The sequence below is a fragment of the Ranitomeya variabilis genome, chromosome 3 (assembly GCF_051348905.1).
Source record: "Ranitomeya variabilis isolate aRanVar5 chromosome 3, aRanVar5.hap1, whole genome shotgun sequence".
In the NCBI taxonomy this organism is placed as follows: domain Eukaryota; kingdom Metazoa; phylum Chordata; class Amphibia; order Anura; family Dendrobatidae; genus Ranitomeya; species Ranitomeya variabilis.
Window position 1 is genome coordinate 690,989,573 of NC_135234.1, and position 14,817 is coordinate 691,004,389.

Genomic DNA, 14,817 nt, shown 5'->3' on the forward strand with positions numbered 1-14,817 from the left:
CGGCGTTAGGGCGCACCTGTCAGGGCGCGGCAAACGCAACATGTTGCATTTTTTTTGCGGCGCAGACTTTTTAAAAAACGCATGCGTCGTGTTTGCGTCGTTTTTGCGTCGTCGATGCGCCTTTTTTCCTATTCACTTGTATTGACAACGCAGACAACGCAAGTACTTGCGTCGTGGTGCGTTGTACGACGCATGCGTTTCCAAAAAAAAAAGCAAAACATTGTATAGACTTTGGGGGGGCGCATGCGGCACAAAACGCTGCATTTTTTGTTCAAAACGCAACTGCGTTTTTGTTTGCGTTGTGCGTTGCGGCGACGACGCTGCGGCGCACAACGCAAATGTGAACGTAGCCTAAGCAAGAATGCCTCATCATTTGTATATAGTTAACTGTTTGTTTTCCTATGTGTTTTCTTGCTGCTACAACCCGTACGGGGTTAGTCGGTGAGTCCTCCTAGGAGCCATACAGAGATGGCTCAGTGATCTTGAACTGAGAGAAGGTTGATAAGTTCTATACTGTGTATAGTAGCAGAAAGGCAGTAGGCCCGGGCAGAAAGGGGCGGTCCTGCAACAGAACGAGAGGCAGTAGGCCTGGGGCAGATAGACAGGCGGTCCTGCAGATGTAAAGGTGGAAAATGAAAAAAGTTGATTAGCCTTATAGTGTTTTATAAGAAGGTCTTTAGTGGATTCAGTGTGTACGTCCTTAAAGGCAATGTTAAATTATTGTTCAGAAATTGCACTAAGTAGAATACCCGGTTGGGTAAGAGAAGTTATTTATAGTATGTTATTTAAAATATTTAACTATGTTTGTAACGTTCAAGTGTCCTCACCTCCCATAAAGGGAAGCTCTGTTCAAGTTTACTTGTTATTGCATTTCGAAATTGTATGTCTTTTTGCTGACATGTATTGTTGTTTTCTTCCCAGTCCAGGAGTACTGGGTTTAACCGGGGGGGAGTGCAGCGCCCCAGAGTCCTGGTTGTTGCAGTACTGATGCTCCGCCACTAAGGGGGGCTATGGTACGTCTGATGGCACTGAAGGAGTTCACCTGACCAGGTATCACAGACACCAATACACTTCACAGTCTGGCCTCCAGGGGGAGCTAAGGGTGCTATGTATTAGGCCACTCCTCACAATCTGGTAAAACTGGGGGTTAGATAGGAAGTTAGTCAGAAGCTGACTGGGTTGGAACCAGGCAACATCCTGTGGCAGAGGGTGTTGCAGGGGAAGATTCAGGGGGGGTCCCTGTCAGGGGTGGGATCCTGACAGAGGCCTAGCGAACAGGAAAGAACGTTACGGGACCGCGCCTGCACTTCATCGCAGCGGTACCCCAAGAAAGGACAAGAAGCGAGGTTTATTGTGCTGAGTGAGAAACGAGATTAACACAACAAGGAGAAACACCAGTAGGAGTCGTGCGGTAAGACGAGGCAACATCCTACTGAGGCGCGTAGCCAGTGGCCGGAAACGCCGAGGAAGTATTGAGCTCCAGGCCTTACTTCAAACCTACGGCAGGACAGTCAGTTATAGGTGGGCTGTCTCACTCAAATCACCTAAGAAGACATAGGGGGCAACAGTTGGAGAGGGGCGACACTAGGGTCCCGGAAGAGCTCCGAGCCTACCCGTCATACAGGTGCGTCCTAGCCATATCATCTGGGGGGACGAAGGAGAACATCAAAATCGAGTTGTGAGGGAACTTCAGAAACAGACACAACAGTTGTGGGGACTATCCCGCAAGCACAGCAGGGGAGGACCACAACACACAAGCGCTAGAAGGTAGGCACAGATTTCCACCTGCAAAGGGAACTCTGGAGATTCCATCGGACCGGCCGGACTCCCGCAGCCTGGTTAACCGTATTCCGGACTGAGGATCCTGAGGCCTTCAGTAAAGAGGTAAAGAGACTGCAACCTGGTGTCCTCGTTATTTACTGCGACCTGCACCGCACCACAACCTCATCACATTCTCAACTTTCACTGGACGCCCCTCAGCAGGGTCACGGACCGGGCCCAGCCACCGTGACAACCCCAGAACTGAGACGTAGCGGCCCGGTACTGGGTGCCCCTCGGCCCTGCGACAGTGGGGGCGCTCCATATACTCGTTGCTCGGGTTTTTTGCTGACCCAGCTGCATGATTTACAGTTGCTAGCCAGCCTGAGTACATGTGGGGATGCCTGGATGCTAGGGAATCCTCACATGTAATCAAGCTGTCTAGTAGCCGCAAATCATGCAGCTGAGGCAAGGAAAACGAAATCTCCGAGCACTAACAAATACTCGGAGACCACCCGAGCGTGCTCGGGAAAACCCGAGCAACGAGTTTTCATTACTGAGCACTTATAAAGGGGTTTCTGACATGATTCAGATGAAACCCCAGAGGGAGAAATTCACTTTAATGAAGCAGCAGTGTTACTCTGGACTCTGTCTGGCCTCTGTTCAGCATTGTATTCTTCAGAAGTCCACAAAACTGTGGCCGACGGCACTTTTATGCACACCTAAAAAGACAGAAACCACCGGATCACAGGTCAGACAGAGTCCACTGTCATGATCTCAATGGCAAGAGAACATAGCATCAGCATATATAGGAACTAGCTCTTGGAAGATGGGAACTGAGCTGACCATGAACTAAACCTAACGCACAACTAGCAGTGGCCGGGTAGCATGCCTACGTTGATTCTAGATGCCCAGCCCAGCCGGAGGACTAAATAAAGCTAGCAGAGGAAAATCTTAGTCCTAGCTCACCTCTAGAGAAATACCCCGAAAGGAGACAGAGGCCCCCCACATGTATTGGCGGTGAGTTGAGATGAAATAACAAACGTAGTATGAAAATAGGTTTAGCAAATTTGAGGTCCACTTACTACATAGCAGAAGACAGAAAGGACACTTTCATGGTCAGCTGAAAACCCTATCAAAAAACACCATCCAGAAATTACTTTAAAACTCTGGCATTAACTCATAACACCAGAGTGGCAATTCCCGTTCACAAGAGCTTTCCAGACACAGTAACGAAACTACAGCTGTGAACTGGAACAAAATGCAAAAACAAACATGGACAAGAGTCCAACTTATCTAGTAGTTGTCTAGGAGCAGGAACAAGCACAGAGAGGCTTCTGATAACATTGTTGACCGGCAAGCAACTAACAGAGCAGCAAGGTTATATAGCGACTCCCACATCTTGATGGGAACAGGTGAACAGAGAAGATGAAGACACCAGTTCAATTCCACCAGTAGCCACCGGGGGAGCCCAGAATCCAAATTCACAACAGTACCCCCCCCTCAAGGAGGGGGCACCGAACCCTCACCAGAACCACCAGGGCGATCAGGATGGGCCCTATGAAAGGCACGAACCAGATCGGAGGCATGAACATCAGATGCATTCACCCAAGAATTATCCTCCTGGCCGTATCCCTTCCACTTGACCAGATACTGGAGTCTCCGTCTGGAAACACGAGAGTCCAAGATTTTCTCCACAACGTACTCCAACTCACCCTCAACCAACACCGGAGCAGGAGGCTCAACGGAAGGCACAACCGGTACCTCATACCTGCGCAATAATGACCGATGAAAAACGTTATGAATAGAAAAGGATGCAGGGAGGTCCAAACGGAAGGAAACAGGGTTAAGAATCTCCAATATCTTATACGGGCCGATAAACCGAGGCTTAAACTTAGGAGAAGAGACCCTCATAGGGACAAAACGAGAAGACAACCACACCAAATCCCCAACAGAAAGCCGAGGACCAACACGACGGTGGCGGTTGGCAAAAAGCTGAGTCTTCTCCTGGGACAACCTCAAATTGTCCACCACCTGCCCCCAGATCTGATGCAATCTCTCCACCACAGCATCCACTCCAGGACAATCCGAAGATTCCACCTGACCAGAGGAAAATCGAGGATGAAACCCCGAATTACAGAAAAACGGGGACACCAAAGTGGCAGAGCTGGCCCGATTATTGAGAGCGAACTCCGCCAATGGCAAAAAAGCAACCCAATCATCCTGGTCAGCAGACACAAAACACCTCAGATATGTCTCCAGGGTCTGATTAATCCGCTCGGTCTGGCCATTCGTCTGAGGATGGAAAGCGGACGAAAAAGATAAATCTATGCCCATCCTAGCACAGAATGCCCGCCAAAATCTAGACACGAATTGGGTCCCTCTGTCAGAAACGATATTCTCAGGAATACCATGCAAACGAACAACATTTTGAAAAAACAGAGGAACCAACTCGGAAGAAGAAGGTAACTTGGGCAGAGGAACCAAATGGACCATCTTAGAAAAACGGTCACACACCACCCAGATGACAGACATCTTCTGAGAAACAGGCAGATCTGAAATAAAATCCATCGAGATGTGCGTCCAAGGCCTCTTAGGAATAGGCAAGGGCAACAATAATCCACTAGCCCGAGAACAACAAGGCTTGGCCCGAGCACAAACGTCACAAGACTGCACAAAGCCTCGCACATCTCGTGACAGGGAAGGCCACCAGAAGGACCTTGCCACCAAATCCCTGGTACCAAAAATGCCAGGATGACCTGCCAACGCAGAAGAATGAACCTCAGAGATGACTCTACTGGTCCAATCATCAGGAACAAACAGTTTATCAGGTGGGCAACGATCAGGTCTCTCCGCCTGAAACTCCTGCAAGGCCCGCCGCAGGTCTGGAGAAACGGCTGACAATACCACTCCATCCTTAAGGATACCTGTGGGCTCAGAGTTACCAGGCGAGTCAGGCTCAAAACTCCTAGAAAGGGCATCCGCCTTAACATTCTTAGAACCCGGTAGGTATGACACCACAAAATTAAACCGAGAGAAAAATAATGACCAGCGCGCCTGTCTAGGATTCAGGCGCCTGGCGGTCTCAAGATAAATCAAATTTTTGTGGTCAGTCAATACCACCACCTGATGTCTGGCCCCCTCAAGCCAATGGCGCCACTCCTCAAAAGCCCACTTCATGGCCAAAAGCTCCCGATTCCCAACATCATAATTCCGCTCAGCGGGCGAAAATTTACGGGAAAAGAAGGCACAAGGCCTCATCACGGAGCAGTCAGAACTTTTCTGCGACAACACTGCCCCAGCTCCGATCTCAGAAGCGTCGACCTCAACCTGAAAAGGTAGAGCAACATCAGGCTGACGCAACACAGGGGCAGAGGAAAAACGGCGCTTAAGCTCCCGAAAGGCCTCCACAGCATCAGGGGACCAATCAGCAACATCAGCACCCTTCTTAGTCAAATCGGTCAATGGCTTAGCAATATCCGAAAAACCAGCAATAAATCGACGATAAAAGTTAGCAAAGCCCAAAAATTTCTGAAGACTCTTAAGAGAAGAGGGCTGCGTCCAATCACAAATAGCTTGAACCTTGACAGGATCCATTTCAATGGAAGAGGGGGAAAAAATATATCCCAAAAAGGAAATCCTCTGTACCCCAAAAACACACTTAGAACCCTTCACACACAAAGAATTAGACCGCAAAACCTGAAAAACCCTCCTGACTTGCTGGACATGAGAGTCCCAGTCATCCGAAAAAATCAGAATATCATCCAGATACACAATCATAAATTTATCCAAATAATCGCGAAAAATATCATGCATAAAGGACTGGAAAACTGACGGAGCATTAGAAAGACCAAAAGGCATCACTAAATACTCAAAGTGTCCCTCGGGCGTATTAAATGCGGTTTTCCACTCATCCCCCTGCCTGATTCGCACCAAATTATACGCCCCACGAAGGTCAATCTTAGAGAACCACTTGGCCCCCTTTATGCGAGCAAACAAATCAGTCAGCAACGGCAATGGGTATTGATATTTAACAGTGATTTTATTCAAAAGCCGATAATCAATACATGGTCTCAAAGAGCCGTCTTTTTTTGACACAAAGAAAAAACCGGCTCCTAAGGGAGATGACGATGGACGAATATGTCCCTTTTCCAAGGACTCCTTTATATATTCTCGCATAGCAGCATGTTCAGGCACAGACAGATTAAATAACCGACCCTTTGGGTATTTACTACCCGGGATTAAATCTATGGCACAATCACACTCTCGGTGCGGAGGTAACGAACCAAGCTTGGATTCTTCAAAGACGTCACGATAGTCAGACAGGAACTCAGGAATTTCAGAGGGAATGGATGATGAAATGGAAACCACAGGTACATCCCCATGAGCCCCCTTACATCCCCAACTCAACACAGACATAGCTCTCCAGTCGAGGACTGGGTTGTGAGATTGCAGCCAAGGCAATCCTAGCACCAAATCATCATGTAGATTATACAGCACCAGAAAGCGAATAATCTCCTGGTGATCCGGATTAATACGCATAGTTACTTGTGTCCAGTATTGTGGTTTATTATTAGCCAATGGGGTGGAGTCAATCCCCTTCAGAGGAATAGGAGTCTCCAAAGGCTCTAAATCATACCCACAGCGTTTGGCAAAGGACCAATCCATAAGACTCAAAGCGGCGCCAGAGTCGACATAGGCGTCCGTGGTAATAGATGACAAAGAGCAAATCAGGGTCACAGATAGAATAAATTTAGACGGTAAGGTGCAAATGGAAACAGATTTACCAAGCTTTTTAGTGCGCTTAGAGCATGCTGATATAACATGAGTAGAATCACCACAATAGAAACACAACCCATTTTTCCGTCTAAAATTCTGCCGCTCGCTTCGGGACAGAATTCTATCACACTGCATACTCTCTGGCGACTTCTCAGTGGACACCGCCAGATGGTGCACTGGTTTGCGCTCCCGCAAACGCCTATCGATCTGAATAGCCATTGTCATGGACTCATTCAGACCCGCAGGCACAGGGAACCCCACCATAACATCCTTAATGGCATCAGAGAGACCCTCTCTGAAAGTCGCCGCCAGGGCGCACTCATTCCACTGAGTAAGCACAGACCATTTACGGAATCTTTGGCAGTAAATTTCCGCTTCATCTTGCCCCTGAGATAGGGACATCAAAGTTTTTTCTGCCTGAAGCTCCAAATGAGGTTCGTCATAAAGCAACCCCAAGGCCAGAAAAAACGCATCCACATTGAGCAACGCAGGATCTCCTGGTGTCAATGAAAAAGCCCAGTCTTGAGGGTCGCCCCGGAGCAAGGAAATCACAATCCTGACCTGCTGTGCAGGGTCTCCGGCAGAGCGAGATTTCAGAGACAAAAATAATTTGCAATTATTTCGAAAATTCTGAAACCCGGATCTATTCCCCGAGAAAAATTCCGGCAAAGGAATTCTCGGCTCAGATACAGGTGCATGACAAACAAAATCTTGCAAATTTTGTACCTTCGTGGCGAGAATATTCAAACCTGCAGTTACACTCTGAAGATCCATTACAAACAGGTGGACACAGAGCCATTCAAGGGTTAAGAGGAGGTAAGAAGCAGCTAGACAGCAATTAAGGGCTAGGCAGCAAAACTCTGAGGGGAAAAAAAAAAAAAATTTCCCTTCAACACTTCTTTTTCTCCTGCTTCAGCCCAAACAATTAACACTTTGCGGGCCGGTCAAACTGTCATGATCTCAATGGCAAGAGAACATAGCATCAGCATATATAGGAACTAGCTCTTGGAAGATGGGAACTGAGCTGACCATGAACTAAACCTAACGCACAACTAGCAGTGGCCGGGTAGCATGCCTACGTTGATTCTAGATGCCCAGCCCAGCCGGAGGACTAAATAAAGCTAGCAGAGGAAAATCTTAGTCCTAGCTCACCTCTAGAGAAATACCCCGAAAGGAGACAGAGGCCCCCCACATGTATTGGCGGTGAGTTGAGATGAAATAACAAACGTAGTATGAAAATAGGTTTAGCAAATTTGAGGTCCACTTACTACATAGCAGAAGACAGAAAGGACACTTTCATGGTCAGCTGAAAACCCTATCAAAAAACACCATCCAGAAATTACTTTAAAACTCTGGCATTAACTCATAACACCAGAGTGGCAATTCCCGTTCACAAGAGCTTTCCAGACACAGTAACGAAACTACAGCTGTGAACTGGAACAAAATGCAAAAACAAACATGGACAAGAGTCCAACTTATCTAGTAGTTGTCTAGGAGCAGGAACAAGCACAGAGAGGCTTCTGATAACATTGTTGACCGGCAAGCAACTAACAGAGCAGCAAGGTTATATAGCGACTCCCACATCTTGATGGGAACAGGTGAACAGAGAAGATGAAGACACCAGTTCAATTCCACCAGTAGCCACCGGGGGAGCCCAGAATCCAAATTCACAACAGTCCACAGTGCCTCCATCTGCCTCATTTTTGGGTATCTTTCGCCAGAGGTTCCATCTGAATCACATATTTCAGATATTTAAAAGGAAACCCCGATGTAAGCGCTTGGTGTAGATTGCAGGATAAATATGCACCTAGCCTTACTGTGATCTTTAGGAGGCAGAATAAACAAATCAACAGCAGGTGAAGAATTGGTTGTATTTATTTTTTACACCGTTCCTTGTGTAGTACAAGTGTTTAGACAACTTTATTCTTCTGCTCAGTGCGATTTACAGCGATACCAGCTTTATTTTTTTTTTTTTATGTTTGGCTGCTGTCACACACTAAAATATGCTTTTTATTTGCATCTCCATGTTTAAATAGCTATAATATTCCCATTTTTCAGCTGACAGAGTCACGTGAGGGCTTATTTTTTGAGGGTACCATTTTCTGGGAACATAACATTTTTGATTGTTTTCTATTCCGATTTTTGGGAGGCAGAATGAAAAAAAACAGCAATTCAGGAATTGTTTTTAGGGTTTTTTATGTCATTCGCGTGTGGTAAAATTGATAAGACAGCTTTATCCTTCGGGTCAGTACGATTAGAGCGATGCCACATTTATGTAGTTTTTTAATGTTTTGGCGCTTTTACACAATAAAAACTATTTAATAGAAAAAATAATTATTTTTTCATCGCTTTATTCTCAAAGCTATAACTTTTTTATTTTTCCGCTGACTGACCTGTATAGTGGCTGTTTTTTTACCGGACAAGATGATGTTTTCAGAGATACCATTTTTATGTACATTTGACTTTTTGATCGATTTTTATTCCACCTTTTTTTTTTACCTTGTTCCAGGATGGGACATCATCTTTCTCTGCCCTGATTGCTGATGTAATACTCTGCAATGCTTTTACATTGCCGGGCATTAGCTCAGCATCTCACAGGCAGGAAGGAGGCGTGTGACATTTTGCCGATGGGGGCAGAGATGGAGCTCACTTTGCAATGCCCATCGATGTCGCTGTCACTACTGATGGCAGCATCAGAGGGGTTAAATGCCCACGATCGGTGCTAGCACTAATCTTGGGTATCACAGGAGGGTGTCATCTCTCATATAGAACAAACACCCGCATTTGAACGCGGCTGTTGTCAGCGTCTGCCCATGCGATTGTCAAGCAGTATCTATTTGCCGCAGCTCCCACAGTGAAGGGGTACAAATCAAATCCCCAATTAACCCCTTCACTACCGTTGACATGCATGTACATTGATGTGGACTTGTACGCTGATCCCACATCTTTCCCCGCACTTGATGGCTGGCAGAGGGATTTAGCATGCGCTAACTGGGGCGCCGATGGGTTATCTTGACAGCCAGGAGTCTGCAGAAACCCCCTGTGCTTATCATTATGATACTCATGTGAACGTTGGCATTCATTGGAGAGCACGATTTCTGCTATACATAGCAGGGCTGAAGGCGATCAGATGATTGCAGCTTCAAGTCTCCTATGGGGACTATTTAATAAAGAAAAAAAAAAGAAAAAAAAAGCTTTGAAATATATGAAAAAATAAAAAAAGCACAAAGTTCAAATCACCTACATTTTGCCCCATTGAAAATAAAACAATTTTAAAAAATACACATATTTGGTATCGCTGAGTTCGGAAATGTCCAATCTATGAAAACAAAAAATAAATTAATCCGATCAGTAAATGGCGTAACGATCAAAAAATCAAAACCCCAGAATTGTGTTTTTTGGTTTTTTTTATCGCCACAACATTGCAATAAAATACAATATTTTGATCGCCTCTTATTGCATCTACCCCAAGATGGTATCAATAAAAATGTCAGCTCAGGGCGCAAACAATAGGCCATTACCCAGCCCCAGATCACAAAGAATGAAAACATTACAGTTCTTAAAAGAAAGGTTACAAAAACAAACCCTTTTTTTTTTATTTCCAATTTTTTTTCACCACCAAAAAACAAACAAAAGCTATACATGTTTGGTATCTGCATATTCATACTGACCTGGGGAATCATATTACCAGGTCAGTCATATAGTGAATAAGATAAATAAAGAATCCAAAAAGCAATTGTGGGATTGCACTTTTTTTTTTTTGTAATTTTTCTGTCGTTTTCCAGTACACTGTATGGTAAAATCAATGGTGTCATTCAAAAGTAAAACTCATCCCGCAAAAAACAAGCCCTCGCATGGCCAGAAAAATAAGTTAGAGCTCTTGGAAGAAGGGGGGGAAAAAAAAACAAAAAAAAAACGGAAACCGGGTATGGCTTAGACCAGTGAAGGTCTGTCTATAATCCAACTGTGTTTATCCAGAGCGAGACAAAATGACATCTGTATTCAGGGAAAATATTCAGTCCTTACAACATTTATGAAAATCAAAATAAATCCCTGGATACAAACTCTATCGGCAGTAATCTAACACTTATAACTTGTGAAATTTTACGGGAACCAGTCCCTTCTTAACTGTCAGCCATCACAGCATCATGTCATTTGCCATGGCAGAATATTATGTAAGGAATTACCTTATAAGAAAGCGTCAGGTAGCTATGAAGAGCGTCAAGATTCTCAATAAACTCCGTTAGATTCCCTCCCAAACTTCGTAACATTCGATCGTATCCAGACTGCTTACAGAAGGAGAAGAAATAAGCTCCAAATAACTTAAGCACTTCTTCCTCAGATACGTCTGTGAACCAAATAATAGCATACAGTGAACAGAAATACACAAAAAGGAGTGAACAACTGTTATCTTAAAAGGAATCTGTCACCAGGCGTTTTTCACCTACTATGAGAGCAGCATAATGTAGGGATAGAAACCCTAATTCTAGCGATGTGTCACTTACTGAGCTGCTTGCTGTAGTTTTGATAACACCACGGTTTTACCTGCTGCACATCTGCCAGTTCTCTGAATGCTGAGCTCTGTGTACACTGTGTATGGGCAGGTAATTATCACTAACGGACTACTAACCCTGCTGCCATTTATTTCTCTCATACTCATGAGTTCTGTCCCACCACTGATTGGCAGCTTTCAGCCTATGAATAATGTACACAGAAAGCTGCCAATGAGAGATGTGTTAGCGGGGTTATACAGAGCTCAGCATTCAGACAACTGGTAAATCTGCAGCAGAGAAGTCAATGGTTTTATCAAAACCACAGCAGGCAGCTCAGTAACTGACAAATAACTGGAATGTGGATTTCTGCCCCTGCATCATGCTGCTCTCGCATGTGGTGGAAAAAAACTGGAGACAAATTCCCATCATCGTCACAATGGCAACCATTGTCATCGTCGTCATGGCAACTCATTGGAACATCATCGTCGCCATGGCAACCATTATGACATAATTGTAACCATGACAACCATTATGTCATCATCTTCATCATGGAAACCTATGATGGTGTCTTTGTAGCCATGGTAACCAATTATGACATCGTCATCGCCATGGCAATCATTATGACATAATCGCCATGACAACCATTTATGACATCATCGTCGCCATGGCAGCTACTATTACATCATCGTCACCATGGCATCCAATTATGATATCAACGTCATCATGGCAACAATTATGTCATCATCGTCATCATGGAAACCTTTTATGACATCAATGTTGCCATGACAACCTATTATGACATCATCATTGCCGTGACAGCCTATTATTATATAATTGTCACCATGGCAACCCATTGTAACCATGGCAATCATTATGACATCATCGTCATCATGGCTACCTATTATGGCATCGTTATCGCCATGGCAACCCATTATGACATTATTGTCGCCATGGCAACCATTATGACATGATGATCATCATGGCGACCATTATGGTATCGTTGTCGTCATGACAATCCATTGTGACATCATCGTCGCCATCGCAACAATTGTGACATCATCATCACCACGGCAACCATTATGTCATCATCATCATCATGGCAACCATTATGACATCATCGTCACCATTACAACCATTATGTCATCATCGTCGCCATGGCAACCTATTATGACATCGTCGTCATGGCAATCCATTGTGACATCAACATCGCCATGGCTACCATTGTCATCGTCTTCATGGCAACCCATTGTGACATCATCATCACCATGGCAGCCATTGTGACATCATCACCACGGCAACCATTATGACATCATTGTCATCATGACTACCTAATATGGCATTGCTATCGCCATGCAACTTATTATGACATCATTTTCGCCATGGCAACTATTATAACATCATCGTCGCCATGACAACCATTATGTCATCATCGTCATGGCAACAAATTATGACATCATTGTTGCCATGGCATCCATTGTCATTGTCGTTGTCATGGCAACCCATTGAGACATAATCGTCGCCATGGCAGCCATTGTGACATCATCATCACCACGGCAAACATTATGACATCATCGATCGTCATCATGGCTACCTATTATGGCATTGCTATCGCCATGCAACTTATTATGACATCATTTTCGCCATGGCGACCATTATGACATCATCATCGCCATGACAACCATTATGTCATCATCATGGCAACCTATTATGACATCATTGACGAAACCCATTGTGACATCGTCGCCATGGCAACCATTGTGACATCATCACCCATTATGACATCATCATCGTCATGGCTACCTATTATGGCATCATTATCGCCATGGCAACCCATTGTTGTATCATTGTCACCATGGCAACCCATCGTGCCATGGCAACCATTATGACATCATCGTCACCATGGCTACATATTATGGCATCATTGTCGCCATGGCAACAATTATGACACAATCATCACCATGGCGACCATTATGTTATCGTCGTCGTCATGGCAACTCATTGGAACATCATCATCGCCATGGCAACCATTGTGACAGCATCGTCACCATGGCAACCATTAGGACATCATCGTCACCATGACAACCATTATGTCATCATCATCATGGCAACCTATTATGACATATTTGTCGCCATGGCAACCCATTATAACATTGTCACCATGGCAACCATTATGACATCATCATCGCCATGACAACCATTATGCCATAGTCGTAATGGCAACCTTTTATGTCATCTTTGTCACCATAGCAATCCATTGTGACATCATCGTCACCATGGCAACCATTGTCATCGTCGTTGTCATGGCAACCCATTGTGTCATCATCATCGCCATGGCAACCATGGTGATATCATCATCACCACAGCAACCATTATGACATCATCGTCATGGCTACCTATTATGGCATCACTATCGCTATGGCAACTTATTATGACATCATTTTCGCCATGGCAACCATTATGACATCATCATCGCCATGACAACCATTATTCCATCGTTATCATGGCAACCTATTATGGCATTGTGATCACCATGGCATCTCATTAAGACATCATCGTTGCCATGGCAGCCACTATTAAAGCGTCGTCACCATGACAAACCGCTATGATACCGTCATTACCATGGCAACCATTAAGTATCAGTTGGACCCTTCGCAGGGATAGGGGGAAGCTGACATGACCCTGGAAGAAAGGGAGTGACAATATGCGAGAAGATGGGGGTGGGGAGGGGGTGAAAGGTGATCCAAGGGGTAGTGGTCTAAAGGTAGGGAGGAAATGAAAGGTTATAGGTGGGGACTTAGGGGAAAAAACATAAATAGGACTGACTGAGGTTGAGTGGCCCTCTTTGACCTCAGACCACTGGAAAAAGCGATAATCTAGTGCCACCAATCAGTTCAATAGTATATACTTAGCAAGGTAGGGCTGTGGTATAATAAAATATAACTTTTAATTTTATCTATTTAAAAGAGCCATTCAGACTCATAAAACTGACACTAACCAAATACACATAACAGACAAACATACAAATACTCTCAGGCGCTTCTTTTATGCGCCGTTAGACTCCAGCATAATGTAAAGCACCATTAAACATGTGCTTTCTAAGTGACCTGTGATTTATATTTCTTAAAATAAGCCACTTATATCCGCTGCTAATATATTGGAACAATCTCACCCAAGGTGCAGGTTCCCTGCTTCACAGCATATGGGTAAGATGAGTTGCGATGTCTGTACATATGAGGGAGCTCTCCACGCGCTCATTCAACACCTCATTTCTCCAGATCCTATCTCAACCATCATTACGTCCTCCTTCATCATAAGTTCTCCCTGGACAGCGAATAAAAAATTGACCATATCCAACCGGAAATGATCTCCCAATCCCCTCATACCATGTACTGTCCTCCTTCCCCCACTGCATTTAGCTCACTCTCTGATTTTGAACCAGTCGCAGAAAAATAATTAATCAGGCTCCTTGCATCTTCTCACCCTACCACTTGCACCAGTGACCCCCATTCCATTATGACATCATCGTTATCATGGCAACCTATTATGGTACCGTCGCTATGGCAACAATTATGGCATAATTGTAACCATGACAACCATTATGTCATCATCTTCGTCATGGTAACCTATCATGGTGTCTTTGTAGCCATGGCAACCCATTATGACATTATTGTAGCCATGGCAACCATTATCATCGTCGTTGTCATGGCAACTCATTGTGACATCATCATCACCATGGCAACCATTATGACATCATTGTCGCCATGACAACCATTATGTCAACATCATG

The 14,817-nt window shown here is 44.7% G+C and overlaps 1 protein-coding gene across 1 annotated transcript in view; it reads right to left on the reverse strand.

Moving 5' to 3' along the window:
- Window positions 1-14,507, reverse strand: part of LOC143817048 (guanylate cyclase soluble subunit beta-2-like) — a 68,661-nt gene extending 54,154 nt beyond the window's left edge. Inside the window, exons 1-2 of the mRNA XM_077298120.1 lie at window positions 14,414-14,507; window positions 10,725-10,885 (exon numbers count right to left, since the gene is read on the reverse strand). Coding sequence (XP_077154235.1) covers window positions 10,725-10,808 — 84 coding nt within the window. The 5' untranslated portion in view covers window positions 10,809-10,885; window positions 14,414-14,507. The remainder of the gene's footprint in view (window positions 1-10,724; window positions 10,886-14,413) is intronic.
- Between the last annotated feature and the right edge of the window lie 310 nt (window positions 14,508-14,817).